This window comes from Nesoenas mayeri (assembly GCF_963082525.1).
Source record: "Nesoenas mayeri genome assembly, chromosome: 9".
Classification (NCBI taxonomy): Eukaryota; Metazoa; Chordata; class Aves; order Columbiformes; family Columbidae; genus Nesoenas; species Nesoenas mayeri.
In genome coordinates this window covers 13,296,638-13,321,492 of record NC_137557.1, presented here as the reverse complement: position 1 = coordinate 13,321,492, position 24,855 = coordinate 13,296,638, and the positions used below count along the sequence as shown (strand labels likewise).

The 24,855-nt window shown below is 55.4% G+C and overlaps 1 protein-coding gene across 1 annotated transcript; it reads right to left on the bottom strand.

Annotated features, from left to right (window-relative positions):
- Positions 1 to 18,758: 18,758 nt before the first annotated feature.
- Positions 18,759 to 19,847, bottom strand: FAM43A (family with sequence similarity 43 member A; the record flags this gene model as incomplete). The annotated part of the gene is made up of 1 exon (XM_080349971.1): positions 18,759 to 19,847. The coding sequence occupies one exon, from the start codon at positions 19,845 to 19,847 to the stop codon at positions 18,759 to 18,761; it is 1,089 nt and encodes a 362-aa protein (XP_080206097.1).
- Positions 19,848 to 24,855: the final 5,008 nt, after the last annotated feature.

Genomic DNA, 24,855 nt, shown 5'->3' with positions numbered 1-24,855 from the left:
GCCCTTGGAGCAGGTCAAGCTTGTGCCAGGGGTGTGCAGGGAGTGCAGCCCCCTTAGGGCAGGGGTGAACGCATGATCTGGTGTCCCAGAACCCTTTCTGGCTAAATATTCGATGCTGCTCAGGTAGAAGCCTTGCCCATGCCAGATTGCCTGGCTGGTACTCCTGTGGCTGGCATCCTAGCAGGGACAGTTGGATCCCAGTGAATATCAGCATCCTGGGGAATTCAGCCCTTCTTGTCTGGAGAGGGAAACTGGGCACCTCTTTGAGACCTGGGCTAGGAGAGCTGTCACCAGGCACTGAGCTCTCTGTTCCCTGTATAATGGGATAGCACAAACCCATTTAGACTGCCTGTGTTATCATGCAAAGCTGTAATTACTCCAGAAATATTCATCCAGCTAAACTCCCTCATTATGAGCCATTTGCATCTAGTGGCTTTATCTAAGCACAATTGCTTTGGCTGGATTAAGCCATGCCAGGGGCTTTCCTCTTAGACTGCAATATCCAGCCCTCAAATGACACGAGAAGTCTGTGTCTTGTGAGCCTCCAGCAGCTTCTCCTTCTCCATGGATCCTGTCTGTTTCCCTGCTCCTTTACTGGAGGCTCTGCAGGAGCCTGGTCCAGGACTACAGGCACAGCCCTGTGTATGTGCCGTGTCCAGGACAACATCCTGCTTGACCAGCTGGAACTAGCTAACCTGCTTTACCAACACCAGCTGACACTCCCAGCCTCACAGAGTGTCCCTGTGGTGATGGTGCCTTTGGGAAGGGGATGCCATCCCCATGCCCTCACATGCTGTTGGGGGACCCAAAGAGGAGCTGGGTGCTCCCACACTAGGGAGTGGTGGCTGTGGTCCCCATACCTTCCCCTAGGGACAAGCAGTGGCCTGGTACTTTTGGTGGTCACATCATGCGCTCCTGTGCCAGCTCTTCTGCTGGTGGTCCTGCTGCTGCTGTCCCTCTCCCTCCCGCTGCCTACTGTGCTGCCCTGCTGTGTGCACAGGCAGGGGACCAACAGCCCCTCTCTCCCCAGGGACCTGCTTTCCAGCTACTCTGACTTATTAATCTGGTGAGCTTTGCTCTTTAGTGGCAATAGAGATGCAGGAGCAGGATGAGACAGGACTGAACATGAGGCTATGGGGCTGGAATGGGTATTGGGCAATGGTCTGGGGTGCTGCTGAGCACTGGGATGCAGAGTGCCCGGGCGATGCCAGCAGCTGCAGAGCCAGGCAGGCAGCACATACCACACTGACGTCTGCTGCAGGAAGTGCTGCAATTAATGGGAATTTTTTCCAGTGGCACCAATGGATCAGGTAGTGAGCCACGTGAAAGGAAAGGCAGGTTTTCTACCAGAGCCAGTGTGGAGAAGAGTCCCAGCTCACTCCAGCACTGTGTCTCTGTAAGCACAATCAGCGCAAGAACCGCAAAAGCACAGTGGCACTTGTAGGCAGTGGTTCCTGCCAGCCGGTCCTTTCATCCCAGCTTGTCTGACATGAAATGGTGAAAACAAACCTTCCTGCTGGCTTTGATTGCTTCGCAGGGATTCCTCCATTTGCATTATAATGAAGTGATATTTTGTTGTATAAATAAAACTGAAAGTTAACATAGAAAGGACTTATTAGCTCTAAAGGTATTTGTACGCTCCCCAGAAGGAGGGAAAGAGTCACACAGGGATTAAGTAGGGACAAACCTCAAGTGCTGATGAGGGCAGTGGAGGTTTACAGTGAGATGTTCTACTGGTGCTTTATAAGAGAAGTTGTGCCCAGGGCTGTCAGGGAGCAGCAAGACAGGGATTGCTTCTGGGTTAAGTGTCTTAAACACTGGCCTGAGCCTCCTCTCTTAGCAGTGGTTCTCCTCTGGGTCTGCTCCAGTCTGCACCTAAAGGTGGGGTGAGGCAATGAAAATGGTTGTGTATTCTTGGTGGGCAGTGTCAAACAGTTTTTCTCTTGGCATGATCTCGATTTGCCACTGACAGCCTGGCTAGGTTTAGGGAGTGAAAATGAGCAAAACACTGACCAAGCTGATGCTTGTCCTTGGTGGACAATTTGCTGCAGGTGGAGGGATGGTTCAGATGCCCTGGGCAGTCAGATGTTGGTGTTTCTGCCTTTTTTACTTGAGCTCTCTGCTTTTTGCCATCACTAGGGAGAGCAGAGGAGCCAGACGGGAGTCAGGTCAAGCTATGTTGCCTGGGATCAGGAGGACAGCTCCCCTTGCCTTGCAGATGTGTATATTCACCCCTCCTGCATCCCCAGAGCAGGTCAGGTTGGTGCTCGCTGGATGTGACAGTCATGCCAGCCTGCTTTGGACCTATTTCAGGACCCTTACCTTGCTCCCACCAAGGAGTGGCTTTGTGGTCAGGTATGTAGACCAGGTCAGACATAGTGGTAAATCAAAAATCACAAGTGCCTGAGCGGTTGGTGCTTGACTTTGCTAAGCCACATCTGCAGGTGATTTCTGAGTCTGTCTGCAAGGAAAGCAGAGTGCTGGGCATGATGTCTCTCAGGCATGCAGCAATGAGGTCTGACTGACATCTGCCAAAGCTCCTTCCCTGATGCACTCGCTCTGCAGCTGCTTGTCTCTCCAGAGGGACCAGCTCCTGCTGGTGCCAATGGGTCTGTGTTTAAGCCACAGAAAAACAGAATATAGGTTTTGCTAAAACAGTTGACAGAACTATGGTATCAGAAAGCAATTTGCAAGCCAATTGGCAAAGCATGGCAGCACACCAGCTGCAAAATTGGGCACATTGACAGCTTGCAGGACAAGGACATAAGGCTTGGCACAGCTGTGGGTCCAGCATGCCTAGCTCCTGCCACTGCCATGCTGTTGCTGTTAATGCTTTTTCCCTTGTTAATCTTATGGCTCTGTAGACAAGCAGTAAGGGAATATGTCCCTGTGCAAAGCAGGGTGCAGTGGGGAGAGAGCATCTCCTCTCCTGGGCAGTGGTAAAGCTGCTCCTGGGCAGTGGTAAGGCTGCTCCTGGCCAGCTTTGGGCTCTCCAGCTCCGGAGGAGGCAGGGGAATGGGAGAACATCCAGAGGAGAACTGGCGTACTGGCTGGGGCTGGAGTGTGGGGAGCAGAAGCTGCAGGAGGTGGGCTGCTCCAGCGAAGGGCAGGCTGGGGGGGGTGTGGGTGCAGCCACCAGTTCTCACTGCAGGCAGGTGGTAGGGGATGGCTGAGGATGGAGCTGGCTGCTCCCAGCAGTCAGGCAGCAGTCCTAGGCTGGGGGTGTCCAGCTGAGCATTAGGAAAGTGGTTATCTCTCCTCTCCCAATGTTGGGCTGTGTCCTGCTGACCCACATCCCCATGGCAGCCCAAGCGTCCCCGGGAGAGCCAGCCTGCACTGCTTGGCACTGTTACACAACCCTGCTGCTGCCTGCACACTACAATAGATGCTATTTTTATTCCATTTCTGGTTGTCACAGGCAGCACAAAAGTCCTTGGGGTGGAGAATCTCCTCTACCGTGCTGTTATGTAGGACATTTCAGCCACTTGTCCTCATGCCCTGCTTGTGCCTGTCCCTGCTAGCCTAGTGCACTGAGACCAGCAGGAAGAGGACACCTGAGCAGTGGCCTGCAGGGAGCAAAGCCCCAGGCTTTCGGGCACTGCTCAGAGCCTGCCCTGTCTGCCTAGGGGGAGATGTGTACTTTTGGGGAGACAGCTTTTTGTCTCTACCCCATACCCACAATAGCACTGCTCTCCAGAGCAGCAGGGAGCAGGACAGCACCAAGATGTTGTGCCTGCATAGCCTTGGACCCCCCTAGTCCAGCCCTGCGGGTGGGCTTCCCACTTTGGCCTTGCCTGTGGGGCTGCCCCCAGCACCCTGCTGCGGGTCAGTGGGATGGGCCCGCTGTGAGGTCCTGCCCTGCTGCCCCAGGGGGTAAAGCCCCTGGCCCTCACATCACCCTTACACAGCTTCATGTTCCCAGGAAGCTGCTGTCAGTGGTGGGTCTGGCCACTGGTGACAGCCAGTTGTTACTCACAGCAAAAATTCCTCATGGGCATGATATGGATGGAGCAATTTTCTGCACAATTACTCCAGTTTATTCAGGGTGATAAAACAGTATTAAAGAAGGCACAAGAGCCATGTGTCTTCCTTCTTGAACCTATTTCTTGCCATATAACACAGCCTGGACATTTCCTAATGGGGCTGGAAGAAGTGGGGGCCTGCAGCATAGGGATTAGATCAGACTAGAAATAAAATTCCCTCACTTCTTCTGTTAGAGATACATTTACTGTGGTTTCAGACTTATTAGGCTTAACAAAATTCTCTCTCCCTGTGTGCTTCATGCAGCTACCAGGTGGGGGAAAAGCAAATAGCTAAGGAGGAAGATGGGGGGGAAAATGAACCTCTCCTGGCAGACAGTAGTGATACTGTGCGATAAGCAGGAGAAGGAGCCCAGGGATGAAGGTTCAGTGTGAGCAGGGATGCTGGCACATGGCCAGAGTGAGCAGGCAGGCAGTGTCGATGGTACCCTCCTGTTGTGTGGCTGTCACGAAGCCTCCTCCCAGAGATGTAGATTTCCCACTGAGAAAGAGCCACGGAGGCTGTAATTCCAGCTGGCTGACATGACATCAAAGTGGTTCTCCACACCAGCGCTGCCTGCCAAGTCATGTTTTGCATGATGTGATCCTGCACCACCACATTCACGTGGGCTGGGCAGGTTCTGGGGTGCCTCTGGCATCCCTGACATGCCACCAAGCATGTCCACTTGGCAATGCAGTTTCCAAAACCTGGGGCTTGCAGCACCCCTTTGAATAGTCCTGCTCCCTCTGGGGCTCCCCTGCTCTCTTTGGAGTTGTGTGTTTTCTACCTGCCCCAGCTGAATGATGGGGCCAGCCTGCCCCTTGGAGCAGGCAGGCAGTTTGCTGGGGTGAGCCCAGGGTAAAATGCGCAGCAGGGCATGCTGAGGGAGCAACATAGCTGTGATTCAATCACCAGCTGGATGGAGACCTTGTTGGCGAGGTAGCCAAGCTGAGGATGAGGAGAGGGGCTGCTGAAGACAAAGCCCAGTGGCTGGTGGCTGCAGAAGCACTAGCTGTGCTCTTAGAGGCATCCTGTCAGCCTCCTGCCTGCCTTCCCCACCACTGCCTTTTTGCTCTGCTCCTTTTCCCAGACCCTCTTCCCTGTGTTTTTTCGTTGAGCCTGGGTCTGCCTTGCAGCTCCTTAGAGCCTCCCCTCCCTAGGGCAGCAGCTGCCTGTGCCTTGCCCTTCTCAACAGACAGTTACTGTCTCTCATGGCACAGAGCCTTGCTGTGCTCAACAGGAGTTGTTCCTCTTTGCCCTTTGATGTGCTGCACTCCACCGCTTAGGGCTGCTGATGGGGGTGAGCCCTGGCTGATGATCAAAGTCTCCGTGCTGAGCTCTGCTGCTGCAGCCTGGCCCAGTCCCTGGGATTTCCAGGTGGGAAATCCCTTGGTGTTGCTCTGGGCGGTGGCACAGATGGCACTGTGGTGAGCGCTGGGAGCTGCCTGCATGCCATGGGGATGGGAGCCAGTGTGGCACAGCACCAGCTACTGAGCACTGGGCACAGAAGAGAAAAAGGGCTACTCAAAAAAATCACAAGCCAGCACAGTCAAACCCAGCTGCCAGAGAAAGTCCAAATATGTCAGTATATTATATTGGTGTCGACCAGGTAAACTGGCCAGGAACAGTGTGACTTGGGATGAGAGGAAATAGCCTCATGTTGCACCAGAGCAGGTTTAGTTTGGATATTAGGAAAAATAAGTTCACCAAAAGGATTGTCAAGCATTGGAACACGTTGCCCAGAGAAGTGGTTGAATTGCCATCCCTGTGGGTGTTTAAAAGATGAGTAGATGAGATTCTTAGGGACATAGTTTAGTGACAGTGTTATGTGAAGAGTTGGACTTGATGATCTTGAGGGTCTCTTCCAACCAAAATGATTCTATGATTCTATGACCAGCACTTTGTGTGTTTGCCCATGGGTGCTGCTGGCTGGGGCTGCTGCTTCTGCAACCTGGCTGTGCTGCAGGGGCATCAGTGCCATGTAGTTCATAGCCCTGATGAAACGTTCCACTTCTTGGAGCCTGCTGAGACTGACCTGCTCTAGAAACCAAATCCTGCTGTATTTCTGGGAAAAGCATCCCCTACATCTACCTTTGGTGCCAGGCTGGCAGGAGCTGATGCTGCAGCACAGGTGCTGGTCCTGGCTTGCGGGCTACAGGGCTTCCCAAGCAGCGAGCACTGAGGGCAGGCACTGCCTGTGCTCCCCAGGTACAGAGCTGTGTCACTCTGCGAGCCCAGGAAGTCCCTGTGTCCCCAAGGCTGGTGCAGGGAGCAGCACACAGTGGATCCCTGATGGTGGCAGGACTTGTGGGGTCCCATGGATTTGCTCACATCCTACTCAGTATCTCATGCTTTTCTAATGGAAGAAACCATCTGCCTAATTAAACAGCAGTAACGAGCTTGGCATTGGCAGCTATGCCTGAGCACACTGTGAACTTCAATGATACTTAGAAGAAGGAATGTGCTGCCTTCTGGGTCTCTCTGCTAATATTTAGAAGGCTGACAGCTGTGCCCTGAGCCCAGTTGGTACAAGGTGTAATTAGAGAAGCTACTTCAATAGTGTTGTTATAAAGTGATGTTAAAATAATGGTGTTGAAGGAAAAGCTGGGGCTGTCTGTTTCTGGGATGTGCATGTTATACCAGGCACTGTGCCCAGTGTGCCGCAGTGATACATTTAAGGCAGCCTCTACTGAGGGAAATTAGCATCTTTGTGCTGTACACAAGGTACACTCTGTTCTTTGCAAGTTGAGAGTCACATTTAAAACCATCCAATAGAACATTTTCCAATTTTTATTTATCAACAAGCATCTACACGTATTCCTAGAAAATAAAATATTTATCTATAGACACACGCGTGCAGAATGTGAGAGTGCCAATGTATTATTTATTGCTGCTTCCCTCCCATAGCTTATAAATAACTTAAGAAGCCTGTTTGCCCAACACAGCCTGTGGCCAGCTACCTAAAGCAGCTCCAGCTGCCACTGCACACCAGCTCAGGGCGGAGCATGCCCTGACAAGGAAAGAGCTGGCAGAAAGTGCCAAGGCAGGGTGGCATTGGCTTTGATGTGGGTTGCAGATGCTGTGTGCAGGACCCTGGAGGGGCTTGGGGTGGCATCTGCCCCATGGCCAGCTTAGGGGAGTGGCAGCAGCAAAAGGGGTATGTGGAGGGCTGGGCATGTGGCTGGAGCAGCCGCGGGTCTCATTGCCCTGCAGAGTCCAGCAGTGTGTGCAGCACAAGGCTGAGCACAACTCCGTGACACTGGGAGGGCACCAGCTGGCATTGATGGGATGTTTATGCCATGCACTGGCATGTTCCCAGCTGGCAGAGCTGCCAGAGCTCAGTCCCCTCCCAGGGCCATGTTTCCAAAGAGAAATGGAAACACTATCCTGGTAGCATTGTGTGTTGGACTTGCTTACAGAGGCAGAGCCTCTGGAGAGGCCGATGTGCCTGTATCATTTGCAGAACTGGAGATGTTTTTCCTCCATCCCAGGAGAGGAGCTGCTCACTTGGCCAGCCGAGCAAAGCTCAGCGCTCATCAGATGTGGATGCTGCAGGTCCTAGAGCCAGGTCCGTAGTGTTGCTGAGCTGAAGGGTCGCACAGCTGGCTGAGAGCAGCTGCTGCAAAACGTCAGCAATGTCCACCAGCCTCCTAAGAGCATCGTCTAGCAGCGAGTTATTTCTAGGCCATGGCAGTTATTGGGAAGGCATTACTTGGCTGTGAAGTACAATGTGTGTCTCAGCTGGAGGTGCTCTGGTTGGCTTGGGAGCTGCACACACCAGCTATCCTTTGGGGGATTGCTGGCTTTTGACTTCACTCCACTTCAAAGCCTGGGCTCCTTATGTGCATTTTAGTGATGTTCTCACACTTCAGGTTTCTAGGCCAAGCGAGAGCTTTGATTCTGTGCTGTACTCAGCAGCTCTGCGTGAAGGTAGCCTGCGGTTGAGTAAGGTGAGAGGCTGAAAGTTGTTCAATTTTGCAACAATAGCTGAGAATAAAGCACAGATTTTACCATTTAAAACTGGGACAAAACAGAGCTGGAAGGTTTTTGTGGGGTTATTTTTTTTTCATTTTTTTTAACACCCAATAGCCTTTTTTGAGTTGAATTAAATATACAGTGTCTGTGGCCTTTCCCTCACACTGGAGCATTCATATTCGCATGCAAATTGCAAAGCCAGGGCAGGGCAGCAGCACCTGGGGAGGGAAAGAAGCAGAAAGTGGGGAGGAGAGGGACCTCAGTCTGGGCTTGCTCTCCTGGCTGGGGCTCATCCTGGTCTGCTGCAGTTGCTCTCAGCACTACTGTTTTTTTCTTCTGGGCCTGGGATACATAGGAGTGACACCAAGACAAGCAATTAATCCTAATTGAGCCTGAGCTGTTACACAGCCCTGGAGCTGGCCTGCTGGCTTTTGCTCTCCTTCCGCCCTGGGCTGACCTGCAGAGCATCTCTTCACCTTGTCAAAGAATATTTTTGTGTTAAATGGCTAAAAGTCATCATTACCGTAATGGTTCTTATGGCAACCCAGTGAACTGAGCTCTTAAAAGCTCTTCTTGCTTAATGCATCTCTTATACATGGGCTGTTACACTTACCCCTGGGAATACGGGCAAGCTCTGGGGCTGAGCCAGCTCCTCTCTGAGCTGCCCCCCAAACAGGAGAGGAGGGGACACCCATTCAGCAAAGCAAGCACAATCACTGCCACCTCAGTCTCCCACCACTATGTTCCTTATGGATACCATATGGTCTGTAAAAGTCTTGGAATGATTTCCCTCCTTACAGTCTGAATTTTAAATTGCCTCACAGCCTCCTCCTGAAAACCTGCCGAGCTGAAGCTGCTGCAGGTCACGTTGTGCAATTTGGTGTCGCAAGACAAAGAAAACAAGTTCTTCTTTTTCACAATTACCAAACCACTTCATCGAGCAATTACCCTGCCTCTGCACTTCGGTTTCAGTTAACAGTATTCCTTGGGGACGAAAGTCTAACTGCACCTCCAAGAGACTTAGTTCTGGTTCTGCCATTAGAGATGATTGTGAAAAGTTGTTTTAGTGCTGTAACTGCCGGGAGCAGCTTTTTTGTGCCTTGCACTAGGGTTGAACCCAGGTGACATTCACTGGAGTTGCAGGCAGACAGTCACCTCAGGTGTCAGCCCTCCAGCTTTCAGCTGCCTCTCCCCAGGATTGAACCCTGTCTGAGTGTGGCTCTTGCTGAGGGGTCTGTCCTTGCGTGCGAAAGCCCCCGGTTCTGATGTGCTCAGGGATCCCAGCACAGCCCTGGGTGCTTGGCGGGGGCTCAGCACCCGTGCGGGAGCGTCACCCTGCTCCAGGGCAGAGGGCAGGGCTATCCCCGTGGCACACAGCTGTTATTGGGGAAGCGCAAGCCTCCATATGAAGAAACTCCCTGCAGTGAGAACACACAGCCCAGGGCATCCCTGTCACCCCATGCACGGCGCAGCGGGAGGAGCACGGCTCCCTGTGCAGGTGGCAATGCCAGCAGTGAATCTTGGCTGCACCAAACTGGGGGCACCGTTTTCCTCCCCATCACCCCACAGCAGGAGCTGGCACTGGGGCTGTCACCAGCTCTGAGCACCAAGCCGCGCCAGTTCCTGCTGGGTGCAGGGTCTGTGTCTGCTGCACTGCTCCCACTGGGTCTCATCCTTCAGGGCTGCCCCACTGGTGCCTCCCCAGGGACAAGGGGCAGCACAGGGGCCAGGCATGGGGACTGAGGGCCAGGAGCCCCCATATCTGCACTTTGCAGTGTGAGGGCAGCACTGCCATTCCATGGAGGGCAGGACCCTGGGTCTTGGCTCACTGCAGCACAGCTACCAGCCTCTTGAAGCCCCGGTGGCCCTGAGGAGCCTATGGGGGTGCCTGGGCTCCCCCTGGCCATGGCTCTGCTCTGACCCCTCCAAACTTCCTGCATTTGTTTCACTTGAGCTGTTTGGGGGAAGTAGTATGTTGTTATGTCTTCAGCTCAGCGTCTGTTTAGAGAAGGATAATGCCATTGTGGGGGAGGACAATGAGAATATTAAATGCCTGAAATTCTCTGTCTCTCGCTATTTTGATTTTTTTTTTTTTTTTAATTTAACTGAGTTTTTCCTTGAAAAACTATGATGATGTTTGATGAGCCCAGTTGGAAGGGGGTAATGCACAGGTCAACCCTGCCAAGATGATCCCAGACTGATCCCTGCTTTAGTCCCACTGCAGGCAGGTGAATCCTGCCTGCTGCCTGTCCAGGCACGAATCGAAGTGAGGTCAGGTTATGAAAGAGAAGGCATGGCCAGTGCAGGAGCTGACCTCCCTGGGAGACCTCAATGCAGAGGCCACAGCCACCCCCTCCTGCCACTTTCCCAGGGCTATGTTTAGCTCCCGGTTTGCTTGGGGAACCCAGATGAGCACCTGGGATGTCTTAATGTCATTGTTCCACCAGAGCTGGCTTTAGGGGACTTTTTACACTTGCAGGATATAACTGATTAGACCTGACATCAGGGAGAGTCACGTTGAGTCCTGAAATAGCTTTCTGTATGGAGTTACTCACAAAGGTGCCACGAGGAAGCGTGGGTGTAAGTGTCCACGGAGCAGCTTTGGCAGGCGCTGGGATGCTGTGTGGCCATGCAGCGCACCCAAGGACTGATCATGTCTCAAGTCCCAGCAGCCCAAACTGGGGAGCAGGACTAACGACTGTCATGGCCTGGCTGAGGAACCCCAAGCATGGGTTAGGAATAAAGACTCAGTCTTCTTACTGCTGCACAGCAGGTTCTTGCAATACCCTGTGTCTGCAGTGGTCCTCACCCTCCTGCCTCGCTCACCACTCACTGGTTTCCTTGCCATTTCTCTCTTCAATACCACCAGTGAAAGTTGGAGTGAGGCAGGGGGTTCAGCTCACTTCGAAGCAGCAGTGATTGAAAGGTCTCTATGGGATTGGGATGGAAGTCAAAAAAGGGAGAAGGCAGATCTTCTGGTGGCCTTTCCTAGCAATGACTGTGTACCTCCTGGCCACTAGCTGCAACAGATCCTGGGTTCTCCTGTATGGCTGTACCATGCTGTATGCTCTGCTAGACATCTGCTGAGACCTTGCTGGCCAGGACTGGAGCCAGAGGATTTTGCAGCAAAGTCATGTGTGAGGGATAACTGGTGTGTGTGAGATAACTGCTGCACTGGTGCAGGGACTCCCCTTGTTGGAGCCTTTGCATTATGAGACACTATCTAAAGCCTGGCTATTACTTAAGAAAGTAAAATTAGATCAGAGCAGCACTAAGGATAAGCAGCTCAGTTCTCATCCTGCACCTTGCTGAAGCAGTGTGGCAGGCAGGACGGGACACAGTGTCACCTGCAGGGGCAGTGGCAGACTGCCCCAGGAGAGCCCATTCTCATAGGCCTGCCCCAGCCCTGCAGTGATCAGAGCTGGATGTGTGGAGGTATTGGGGATGATGGGCAGATGCAGGACATGAACATGGGGTGTTGTTGCTGCTTCCATGGATCCAGAGTGGAGCAGGGTAGGTGTTCCTGCACCGGGGATGCCTCTAGGTGGGTCAGGCTCTGTCCCAGCTGAGGGCAGATGGTGGGACCAGGAAGGGCTTCCCTATGGCCCCGGCTGCTCCTCAGCCATCTGTGTGTGATAGAGATGCAGCACATCCTCCCTTTGCTCTTGTTGCCTCCTGGCCATGGTGCCTGTTGCTGTCAGGGCCCTGGCAGGCTGCCTTTGGTTCAGGCTCAGCTGGGAGCCCCAAAGAAGATGTCGGGCTGCCCCACAGCAGAGCATAGAGGCCAGGACATGCCACCGCCACTGGGAAGCCTCCGTTTCCTCCCAGGTGAGCGAAAGCAGAAGAAGGCTGCAGAGTGAGCATTCTCCTGTCCACATTCAAAAGACAGCATTACTAAAGTTCAGTTTTAATTAGCTATTGCCAATGAATGTTCCTGCCTGGGCCCATCTCACTGCTTGAAAGGAGCTGCGCCTGGGGGTCAGCAACCACAGCGTGCACAGGCAGAGAAAGCACAGGTCTACCTGCTCAGAAACAGATTTCCAGACCATTCTTCCCCACTTTCAGGGGAAGATGGTTTTGCATCAAACCAGGCTGCTCTCAGATGATCTCATTGCTGATTCTGTAGCTGAAGTTAAAATCCCTGTGCCAGGCAGATGGCAATGAGGCTTCCCAATGGGCAGAACAAGGTGCTGGGAAAATACCGTGTCCCTACCTGCCATCCCTGCCGACTGCCTTGCTGTCCCCACGGACCTGCTTCATGCAGCAGAATGAGAAGTTGCTGGTAGGGAAAGCAGGTGGCTGCATGCACATTTGGCTTTATTGTTTCGTAATTATTAGCAGAGAGACTGAAAATGTAATTATGATGATTAAGCTGAATCGCAATCTTCCTACTGGAGCTACCGAATTATTTATATCAACTTTTCATCCTAATTTCCTTAACCGTTCCCTGCCCAGAGGAGGAGGAGTCCTGACTGCTCTGGGCTGCCTGCACTATGTGCCAGAGCAGACAATCCTCACCAGCACTTGCTGAAACAGCAGCAAGTGACAGCTCTTACTCAGCATGAAACTGGGATGGGAAAAGAGCCATGTGGGAGACAGCAGCCCGGAGGGCTGGAGTGCTCTGGGAGCCAGGAGCCACAGCAAGAGAGGAGAGCCAGAGGGGAGTGTGCAGGGCTGGGAAAGCCAGCGCCCAGCTGCAGGCAGGGCTGGCTGGAAAGGGCAGAGCGATGCTGGGCAGACTCTCAGTAGGAGGCAGCTGCCAGGGCTGGATTCAGGCACTGTGTCTCCTGTCCTTTGGGGCTGTGGTTGTACCTGCCACCTGAGTTTTGGAGCCAGAATGTGCACAGAGCTCAGCAGAGCAGGGCACGAGTGCTGTGGCTTGCCCAGGCCAGCCTGGTGCAGAGCCCGGCTCTGTGCACAGACTTAGCAGCAGCAGCGGCTTCAGTGCTGTTGCTTTGCTGGCTCCCTCCAGGAATGCTGTCAGCTCTAATTAATGTCACAGTTTAGCTTGCTCATGCATGCGAGCAGACTGTGTGCAACTTCACGGTGCTGCGGGAAAAGCGATGAATCCTGTCCCACAGCCTTTTCTTCTGTTCCCAGGGGTCTGCAGAGGGCCAGTTCTCCAGGGGAGAGCTCAGGTCCTTCCTATGGAGCTGAGGATATGTTTGGGGCATGGGGACAGATGATGTGTTCCGTGACGTGCCACCACTGAGTCCAGGGCACCTGGGACAGAGCTGCAGGGCAGTAGCATGAAAGCCCTGGTGCCAGCAGCAACTGGCTTCTGCCCTTTAGCAGTCCTGCACTATCTCCTCCCATATCTTGTCCAGTTTGGGCCACCAATGGGGTTTGGTTTAAGCCTGCAGATGGGAGCTGGACTCTGGCTTACTGAGACTGAGCATGCAGAGCATCACCCAGCTTGGCAAAAAGCATTTTGCAGCCTTTCTCCTGCCTCCACCCCTCAGCAGTGGCATGGAGCACAGGGACCAAGGCCAGATCCTGGAAGGTACTGGGCAGCTGTGCCTGGAGCTCAGCTCTTTGCAGAGCTGCTGTGTCAAGCTGAGGGCAGGATTTGACCCATGTCCTTCATTATATAACTGTTTCTGCAAGTGTTTTCAAAGCACTCAGCCCTCCTGCCAGGCAGAGTCCCCACCGACAAGGGGGAATGTCATGTTTTTTTGAATGCATAGCTTTGATTTTGTGCCGGGTTGTAGCAGCGGCCAATTCCATCCCACCCCCAGCTCATGCACCTTGCTGGGCACTAACCAAGGTGCAGCCCCCTATAAGTCACCAGCCAGCAAGCTGGAGGTGTCACCTTGCCTGGGATGGGTGATGGAGCTGGGGGGCAAAGCAGAACCCCAGAGGTCAGGTAGGTTCATCTGTGGGGCTCAAAGAGCTGACCTGGCCTGGCCTCTGGGACCCCATGCTGTCTGTGCTCTGCCCTGGCTGCCTGCCCTCACATTCCTGTCCCCACACATCATCCCCCTCCAGCTGCTGGGGAAAACAGTCCCTGCTGCCACCAGCATCTGGAAGGTGGAGGGGGAGCCGCCTATGCAGCATGAGGGCTCTGTGGGAGTTGGGTCTGCTGCTGGCCTTGGGAATGCAGGGCTTTTTCCTCCTGGCTCCAGCAGAAGCGGGAGGTGAGGCACAGCCAGCCAGTGCTGGGCACTGCTTGCAGTCCTGCAGGTTTTTCCAGTCACCAGCGGGACCCTGGCCACCCTTGCCCAGGAAATGGGTCCTCATGGGAGGCTGTGCATTGCTGTCACCCACATGCCCTCAGAAGGTATAAAGGCAGGAAATCTGGCCCCTCACCTCCTTTGCAGGCTGAGTTTTGGGGACTTTCCCACTAATTAATAGGGTGTTTTGCTGTCTTGGCCAAAAATTGGGCAATAGGACAGTTGTGGTGTCTTCGGGATGACTAACAGCAGCGCAACAGGTCAGCTGCTCTTCTCCAACACACCGCTGAGGAGGAAATCCTGATGCCTTCCTGCTTCCCCATGGCAGTCACAGTGTGTGTGCTGAAGGTGACTCGTAACCGCCCCAGGGGCTGGAGCTGTACTCGATACCTGCTATTGCTGTGTACCCCAAAAAGCAAATTTCATCCTTGGCCTGGTGACATGAAACAAGACCTCACACCTGGGAGTGCAAAGCAGCCCCTCAGCCAGTGATGGTCACAGCATCACCCCTGGCCAAGCAAACTGGATGTTCCCCGTGCAGGGCACGTCCCCGGACGGAAGTGTAAATAATTCTGGGTGTGAATCAGTTCTTTAGTCTAGGCTAAAAGTAATTTCATGAGTTGGCTCACTCCACTTGACCACTGGCTAATTTTTCTGGTTGTAAACGATATTTTTTCCTGTTGTGGATGAGGAATATCTAAGGACAGGAGAAGGTCATGCAAAGGGTAGAGAAAAACAAGAAGCTGCACAAGTGATCCTGCAAACACTTTCACATTTGTGTGGGCCCCCTCAGCCTCATTATCCATGTCCAGGAGCAAGTCTGGAGTACACCAGAAAACACACAAAGCAAACAAATAGTATTAGCAACAAGTGCTCTTTTTTATCTTAATCTCTTCATATTCTGGGAATTGTTGTTACCTGGAATAATCACATGCTCTGTTCAGCCACAACTCGCTCTGGAAATCTCAGGCACCTGGTGTGGTTCCTAAACTGACTTGCCAGAGCATCTGCCTCATGTGCCAGATTCAGAACAGCAGCTGAAGCCTTTGGAGCAGGATTGTTGCCTTTCCTGGTGTTGTATTGTTTGTTATGGGTATTTTCTGGCCAATTCATCACATGCTGTGATAGGTGCTGTGGGGATCTCAGTGTTCGATCTTGCTGTGCTGGAAACCTCCAAGGGCTGCCCAGGAGCATGGCACACAGAGCCCCGGCCCATGCGTCAGTGAGCAGGGCACTTATTTGCACCAGTGGCAGATAGCGATGCTTGTCTTGTAATTCTGCAGCCACCTGCTCCCACGTTTGACTTCTCTCTGCACAGACCACATGTACTGGCAGAGCAATCAGGCTGCCTTTGCTCTTCCTTTCAGGCCTGTGTCTGGGAAAGCAGTGGTGGGACAGGGCTGCTGGGGAGCAGTGTTTCCGGGACTGCGCTGCTCTTTGCACAGCCCACGCACCTCAGCTGCATCAGGGGCTGATTCACCATCCCCAACTGCAGAGCTGAGTTAGCGCTGATGGATGGAGCCCTATGAACGGGGGAACGTGCATCTCTGCCAACAGCCTGAGCAGGGGCCATGCCATGCTTGGCGGGACACTGCACCTTGGCTGTGGGGAGCAGCCCTGGCACCTGGGCTGGCATCAGCCCCAGTGCTGAGCAGAGACCACAGAACAGTGTGTCCTCTACTGATGGGAGGCACTGCCTGGGACAGGAGCAGCCTCACGGCAGTCAGCAGAGCCTGCGCGCCCCAGAGACCCTTCCCAAAGCCTTGTGTTTCTCTCCACCTGCCGCCTCATCAGCTAGCAGCAGACTTCTCAGCTCAGCAAGAAGCTCCTTGTTTCAAAGGAAAATCATAGCAGACTAGACCTTCACTTGAACATACTGCAGAAAAGGTCTTGTTTTCTCCTCCTTATCCTAGGGACATGCTCCTTCAGATTTGCTGTGCATAAAATACAGCGACCTTGTTCTCCTCACCTGCACCTGTTCTCATTTGCAGGCCCACGCATGCTGCTACAGCGAGGGCACAGCAGTTAAGCACACATGAATAACCTCACATTAGCACTTGCAGACATGGGTATGATTTTTTTTTTTTCAATGTTTCTAGTATCAAAATATCCCAGGCACAAGGGGATTTGGACTCCTACATTTACAGCTGATGATCTGTACAGGCCTCCGAGGAAACTGCACAGTTGCCCTGCTAATGGCTTCAAGGGGAAATGCTTCAGGCCCTGGCTGCTGCTCATGCTGCTCGGGGAATTCTTCATTCATCTCCAGCGTGCGATAAACACCTTTCCTTACTGTTGCAGACACGATGGCTCTTCTCGAGAGAGGAAAGGTATTGACTGAGCTAATGCCACTAACTGCCTTTGAGCACACACAGAGGATGTAGAAACAAACACCACCCGGTCATTCAGCAGCCGGAGTTAGCTCAAACCAGCCTGTGGATTCTCCAGCGTGGACTGGTCTTGGGGTGCCTTGTCACTGTCCTGCTCCAAGCACTGCCTGCTCCCCCTAGCCCAGAGCAGAACAGGCTGTAACCGAGAGCCCTGGGCATAGACCAGGGGCATTTGTGATCTCCAGAGCACTGAAGGTTCTCTGCTGTGGGCAAGGCAGCCTCGCAGCCCACACCAGAGAAGCACTGCAGGATAAACTTTCCTGGTGTTTCATTTCTCCTTCATCACCTGCCCCTTCCCATCCTGTGAAAGGCAAGAGAGGAGCTTTGCCTGAGAAAGAGCTGCAAGATCCATGTTTTCTTTTGCAAGGTGTGTCTCAGCAGTGCTAGCCTGAGCGTGTTCAAATCCAGCAGTGGCCACTGTCCCCTGCTGCATCTCACTGTCAACAGGCTGCATAGTGGACAAGAAGATGTCCCCTCTGAAGGGTCTCCCCCCTCTCACCATGACCCCCTTCCCATGCAAACCACCTCGGTGTGCCTCTCTCCTCACACTGACTCACATCAAAGCAATGGGAAAAGCTTCTAGCTGGTGCGGTGGCCAATTTTGCAATCTGTTTTAATGAGGTATTTACAAGTTCGGAGGCTGGCTCCTTGCACAAGTAGTGCAGCCTGGCCCCAGCAGCTGGTTGGGCTTTTCAATGACATTCCTGCAATTCTCCTGATTGCAGCACAGGCACAGTGGAAAACATTTAGACATCAGAAATGCCACATTAATTATCTCTTAATTGATACCTCCACTTGGGGACAAATGAAACCGGAACATCTCTACTGCCCTGGGAGACTGCCACTTACAAACAGATTTACAGCTAAAAATACCACGGCAGTCCTGTGGCTAATCAACTTCACTGCCTAACCCGCGCGAGGTTATGAAATTGTCTTGGGCAGGCGTTGCGAGTGGCGAGGGAGCAGCTGCAGCGCCCGAATGCAAACCCAGCAAGGGCTGCGCAGTGCTTCCAGCACCCATGAGCATGCTGCCAAGCAAGGGGCAGCCCGCCCCACACGTGAGCCCCATGGCAGCCTCAGAGATGCACAGTTATGTTTCTTGAGCCTACAATCCAGCCAGAGAGCCCAGACACAAGGTTTCCCACACATACCTGCCCATTGTTAAGAGGCCGTGGAGAGAAAATCTCATCCTTGTGTCTTTTACAAGAGACCTTAAGTGCCCGGTGTGTTTCCCCGAAGCGTAATATTTCCAGATGGCTTGGGAATCATACTTGGTGTTTGTGAGGGCCTTGCAGCACAGTGTCCTCCTGCAGCTACAACACATCTCAAGGGATCTTCCCCCCCTGCCATCTCCTTACAAAAGCATACACACACACACACACACACAGGCCAAATCACCACAGCGACCCCAGTTTCTTTTAAATTACTGTCATCTTTATTTTCTTCACATATGTGCAAACAGAGATCGCAATGGTGGTGTTCTTAAAAATAACAAAATGTATTTGCATACATTTCCCTATGTACAGGTGAACAGCCACAAGTAGAGTTTTCTTTTGCACAGCAAAAGATCTAGAGCACTGAGACCGGGGACAGGACCGGGGCCCAAAAAAAGGGTCTAACTTAAAAATAATAATAATTAAAAAAAAAAAAAATCACAACAGTGCAAACCTCTCGGACACGACAGCACGATGGAGTGACTTTAATGTACAAAAAGGCGGGGGGGGCCGCTCGGATGTGAGATTTCTGACTGTAAACAAGGCGCAACACCTCCCTCCCACTGCCCTCCCCGGGGAAAGCTATTCCAGGAATTTGGCAGATCTTCAAGGGCTGAGCCGGAGGTAAACAGCCCGCGGCCGCCTCCCCTCCTCGGGCCACGGCGGGCTGGGGCTCGGCTCCGGCGACCACCGGCACCGGGAGGGGCAGCCGCTCCCCGGGCTGCTGCGGGACGCGGGGGCGCCACAGGCAACCGGCGCGCCCGGAGGGATCGTGCGCTCCCAGAGGGATCCTGGCGCACCCGGCAGGTCCGTGCAATCTCCGCGGGGCCGGAGGTGTCCCGGTGCTCCCCGGCGGACACCGTGCACTCTCAGAGGGGCCTCGGCGGGGCCATGCACGCCCGGAAGGGACCGTGCGCTGCCGGCGGGGCCACAGCGGCGCCGTGTATGCCCGGAAGGGACCGCGCACCCCCGGCGCGGCAGAGCGCTCAGCCGGTCTCGGGATCGCCGGGGGGCGGCTGCTCGGCGCCGTTGCAGGGCGGGGCGGCGCCGTCCGGGCCGTTGCTCTCCAGGGAGGACTCGCTGCCCGTGCTCTCGCCGGAGAGCAGCCGGCGGACGCGGAGGTCGGCGCGCAGGGAACGCAGGTCGTTGCCCAGGCTGAGCTCGCCCAGGTCGCGGAGGAGCTGGCCCAGCTCCGGGCTCTCGCCGCGACCGGCGCCGGCGCGCAGCAGCTCGCCCTCGGGCTCGCCCAGCGCCTCCAGGATGTCCTCGCAGTCGCAGTGCATGGCCCGCTCCTCCTGCTCCTCGCCCAGCAGGTCCTCTGTGATAGAGCCCAGCTTGGGCGCGCTGCGGCTCCGCTCCACCGGCGGCTTGTAGCAGCACTGCCCGTTGAGCAGCTTGCGCAGCGGCACCAGCGGGATGCTCTGCTCACCCACCAGCTGCTGCTGCTGGTGCCGCGCGTCGTCCCGCTTTTTCAGCCGGCGGAACTCGGCCAGCGCCGTGGCCGAGGTCTGGTAGAGTAGCAGGGCCATGGCCTTCGCCTTCTCGGGCTTGGAGACGAGCACGGCGTGGCAGCGCAGCATCACCGCCTTGTGCTTCAGCTCGTGGCGGTAGATCCAGGCGAAGACGCGCGGCAGGCGCGGGTCGGCCACGCAGTAGGTGACGCGGTGCAGCAGGTAGAGGTGGCCGGGCCGGCGCAGCCCCTTATCTTCGGCGTGGGCCATGCGGATGCCTTGCGCGCTGATGGTCAGCTTCATCTTGGTGCCCTGCCGGCCCGCCTCGCTCTTGCTCCAGATCTTGCAGACGGCCAGGTCGGTGCAGCCCTCGCCTTTGGACTGGATGGTGGTGGCGTTGCCCAGGTAGAGCACGGTGTACGTGGGGTCCTCGCTGGTAACGCGGAATTTCCGCCGCTTGGAGCGGAACATGCTGCCCACGCGGTGCAGGGCGCTCTCGGGGCAGGCGCGGGCCAGCGAGGTGAGCGCCGAGTAGTGCACGCTCACCGCGTACCCCTTGGGCTTGCTCTGCCGCCGCGCCTCGCCCGCCACCAGCTCCACCTTACTCCGCTTCCAGGGCAGCATCGCCCCGCGGAGCCGCGGCTAGGCGCCGCGCCGACGGCTCCGGGCGCGGGGGGGCATGCCACGGCGGCGGCGGCTGGGCTGCCCGCCCGGCTCACATCCTTGCGGGCGGCGGGCCGCCGCGGCCGTAGATATAGGCGGGCGCCGGCGCTCCGCGGGCGCGGAGAGGGGAGGCCCCGCGCACCGAGGGCGGAGCGCCCGCTGCCCGCCGAGCCGGCGGCGCCCTGCTCGCAGCCCGCCCGCCGCCGCCGCTCTGCGCCGCCCGCCGAGGCGCCCGGGCCCCGGCCCCGCCGCGCCGTGGGGCGGGTAGGGGGCGGGCACGGGGCGGTGCCAGCCCGGCCGGGCGGCCACACCGCTCGCCGCGGAGCGCGGCCCCCAGCGGGGACAGCGGCTGCTGCCGCTTGGGCGGTGGGCGCGGGGGCAGGCTCCCCGTGCGCTCCCCGCCGCGGCCCCAACGCCGGCGGCCGGGCCCGCTCCCCACGGCGGGGCCCGTCCTGGGTCCCCACGCGAGAGCCGTCCCCAGGATCACGCGTGGAGGGTGGGTGCGACAACTTGGGCAGGGAGGATGGAGAGGGCAGCCGGGGGGAAACTGACTGCTCAAAACCTCCCAAACTGATAAAAATCCCAAGGCCACTGCGAGACCCCCATGCTCTGGCAGTCCCCACACCCGGGAGAAGCCAAAACGCAGCCACCTTCCTGGCCAGGGCGTGCCGTGGAAGAGTCCCGCTCTTGCAACATAATCTGCCCTTTGCTTTCGTTAGTCTGGCTCTGAGAGCTGAAGGGCCTGCAGCAAATAGAAGTTATTATGTATGAGTAATGCTTTGCTCCTTATTCATATGCAGCAGCCAAATAACAAGAAGCTTTCTTGTAATTTCTTGCTGGGGTTGCTCTAGTACAGTCACAGACATAATGAGAAAGTTGGTGTCTGTGTCATTGCTATAGCTTCTCTTGTCATGTATCATATCCTCTGCCAGAAAGAACAGAAATTCCAGGGTTGCAGAGAATGGTGCTTTGTCAAGATTTGAATAAACGCTCAACAAAAAGGGGAGCGGTACGTATTTGTGCAGTACTATATGTAAACGCCTGCTTAAGTTATTTGACAAATCATTTCTAGAGTTTGCATCAATCAAAACAAACCCATGTATCGTTATTATTATCATCATTATTATTACATTATGCCATCTAGCAGATTATTTGGGAACTGCAAGTAACCACAGGGACCAGCATCAAATTATTAAAAGCACTTGCCCATTTGCTTACATTTCAAAAATACCCCCTCATTGGAGGGCAGCGTTGTCAACGCCATCCCCTGAGGCTGCTCAGCCACAACTGGTACCGGGGTCGCCTGACCACATCTTTGGTTTCCAGAGGCTGGTGGTGGGTGTGGATCTGTAACACGTTGCATTTCCTGTCTTTGGCAGCTCTAGCACAGCACTTTTGCAGTGTTAGGAAGGCTGTTGCTGGCCCTGAAAAGTGAACATGGTAACACTTCAATTTTCCTATGGGAAAACTGCAGTTGGAGAGCTGCACAGGCTGAGCGCGCACATGAGCCCTTGCATGGCCGCGGCAAGCTGGCTGGGCCATTTGGCCTAAAACCCAGCACCCATGGAGATACCCGTTTGGCTCAGCACTATGCTGAACCAACCCTGTGCCTCTTGGGCAAAGTCCTGCTGGGACTCGGCAGGAGGGTGGGCAAAGGGCTGAGGTCTGTCCCAGCTGGCAGTGCCCAGCAGCAGCCCACCCTGGCTGGGGGGTCCCTGCTTTCGTCCCTGCCTGGCCTGGTGCAGGCTGGATGCGAGGCACCCATTGGAAGCCCCCATGGTGCTGCTGGTGTGGTGGGCAGGATGGCTGTGCACCACACTGCAGCCCATTGCAGACGACTCCTGCCAGCCCGCAGAACCGTCCCGCTGCAGAGCAGGGAGAGACTTGGGTTTGTATGGCTAATTTGTTTCATCTCCAGAAGCATCCAGTGTGCTTTTCCTTTGTCTTGCAAGGTGAAAACAGAAGATGCTGCTGTGCATGTAAAAAACTCCAACAGCTTAGGGGTGACATGACACCCACACATGGTGTGGCACTCCCATAGTGCCCACAGAGCTGCCTACTCCCCTCATCCTGCTGAACCACTGTCCTGAGAGCCCTCAGCTGCTGCCCCATGACCTGCATCTGCCCCATGTTCAGTGACTGCCACCTTCCTGGATGGCATCTGTGAGCTGCAAGGCTGAGAGCAAACCTGGCTGCTCCTCCCAGACACATGGGCACAGCAGCCTCCCCATTGGGGGGGGAGTTGCCTTGCCAAAGCCATGCCTGCCTCCTGCTGTGGGGAGAGGAGCCTGTCCTGAGTCTTGGGCTGGTGGCTCTTCAGGCAGGTGTTTGCTTGGAATGGGACAGAGGGCACAACAAGCTCCAACCCCCTTGCCCTCCCCACCACCTCTGCAGCCCCCAAGTCAGCAGCATTTCCATTTCTGTGTTGCCTTCTCAAGGCAGAGGTTTCCTTATCAGCCCTTTGGAGACCTGCTGGGGGCTCCAGGTGGAGGCTGGGGAGCAGCAGCACCCGCAGCATCACTGCCCCTGGGCTGGCTGGAACTGAAGCTGCAGGGAAGGTGTCTTATAGTTACAGCCATGCTCAAGGATGGAAATGGTCTCTGCTCAGTTCCTTGCCATGCTTGCTCACCGGTTGCTGTGCTAGATCGCTGCAGCCTTTCTTCCTGCGTTAGTGGGCCCAGTCGGGACCACCACTTTCCTGCTGTGGGGTAGCTGCTTCAGTTCTGGGCATGGAGGATCACCACATGCTTCAGTAACAGAAGAGCACATTGCAAATTGTGGTGACCCATGACAACAATTCCCAGACAAAATGATGATCCCTCCTTGTCCCGTGCTGGGCTGAGGAGCTGTGCCGCAGTGTTTGGATGAAGTCTGGCAGCAAGGAGCAGCCCAGTTAAGCTTGGGGCACCTGGCCTAAGCGTGGGGCTTCTCCTGTGACGTTGGATGTCTGTATCTCAGTGCCAGGAGGAGAAGCTGAGGCACAATGAGAGACTCCCTACCTGCCTGTGAGGCTAGCAGCACCTGTGCTGTGTAGGACATGCACGCTGGGGGCTTATCTCCGTGGCCTTATAGCCCAGGGGAAGCACAGCAGCCTGCTTTCTTGTAATGCAAAACCCCAGCAGCTACAGAGCATCCCCTGCCTGCGTGCGCACACCTGGAAAGCTTGTGTGAGGCGTGGGAAAGTCTGTGAGATACCATCTTTGCCCTGCGGCCCTGCCTGCCATGCACTGGCAGCACGAGGAGTGCTGCGCTTGGCCCTTGGCAGACCCCCCATGGCTCGCTCCATCCTCCTCCTCCCCTGGCAGCTCCAGTCTGCGCCAGAGCTCATGGTTGCACCCCACCACTTAGGTTCCGGGGTGCGTGCTGCCCTGCTGGGGTGCAGGCAGGGAGGCAGTGTGCAGCCTGTGCTGGCTGCCCTGCTGTGGCATGGGGAGATGCCAGGCCTGCCCGAGCAGAGACGGCAAAGCCTTGCGAAGAGCAGCTCTGCTTTGGGGATGGCTTTTGCACCCAGCAGCTGGAGCTGCAGCTGATGCGGGTCTCTGGCTGGGGAGAGCAACAGGAAAAATGTACTAGGAAAAGTTGATATGATGAGACCAAAATAATTAATGGGCATGTATTGATTTTGTCAGCTTATGAAAACATCACAGGCTTTCTCCACTCAGACAGCAATGCAGCTTAATCGTGCTGCAGCAGCCAGAGTGACACAGTCAAAGTGAAACATTACAAACTGGCATTTCAGTATTTTCCAAAACAAAGTATTTCAGAGGCTCTGTAAGTCTGCTAAATGCTGAAGTTTTGACTCTTTGTTTGAAACTGGGACAAAGAAAACACTGAACTGTCAGGATTTTCCACGAAATGGAAAGGCTGAGTGGTGCCTGGGCCCCCGTGGCTGTCAGTGAGGGCAGGGGTGTCATGGCCACTGCCCCACCGGCCGTCACCCAGGTTTCAGTGTAGATGGCTGCCTGCTGCTGGGGCAGCATGAGAGTCAGCAGGGCAGGGGACAGCATCTCCTGCCCAGAGAGAAGGGTCCTTAACGGCCCTTGGTGGATGCCTCATGCCACCCCTGCTGCCCTCCTGCCTCTCCAAAGGGGAGCAGCACCCCATCCTGCCAGCCACCCTGCCCCAGCAGGGCAGCGGGGGTTGGTGCTGGGGGCACAGGTGATGCTGGGGCAGTGTGAGGACTGCTGGGGGGGTGCCCCTGGGTGCACCTCGGGGTGCCGCAGCCAAGGGCCAGCCTCAGAGCTGGGGCTGTGCCGCTCGTTGGGGCCGTGGCGGTGGTGGCACACCTTGCCGTGGTTGTTTTTCAGTCACCAAGGGCGGCACACCCTGCTTCCGGCACTGGCGGCCCCATGCTTCCTGCACCCACAGCTATAAATAGAAGGGCAGCTGGCGGCCAGGGGTGCAGAGCCATCCCTCAGGGGTCACAGCACCCTCAGGAGGGCTCGCCGGCCCAGCAGGGCCATGCCGGGCACCCATCCTCCGGCCATGGTACCAGCCAAGGGGTGCAGAGGTGGTGTTGGGATGGCACCCTCTGCTCGACAGCCTGTTGGTGGGGCTGCCGCTATAGGGCCATCCCTGCCTGTGTAGAGGGGGAGCCGGGGTGGGCAGCGGGGCTGAACCTGCCCAGGCAGAGCCAGCACTCCAGGAGCTGGAGTAATTCCCTGCTGGCTCTCTGCCCACTGCTTCGTGCCTTCAAAGACACACGCAGCTCTCTCTAATTAACCATCCCCTACCCTGCCAGGCGGGGAGGCGGTTTTATCTTCATGGTGCTGGCAGAAGAAGCGGAGTCTAAAAAACTCGCCCAAGGGCCCTGGTGGGGTCGGAACCTTTTCAGGGCTCAGCCTTGGCCAGGCTGCCATAGTTCTGAGCTCCCCGGGGTGCTGCTCTTCCTAGAGGGGACCAAGCCTGTCCCCAAAGGAGCTTGTAGAGGTGCAGAGGCCCAGGACACAGCAGGCTCTCTCTGTTCCTA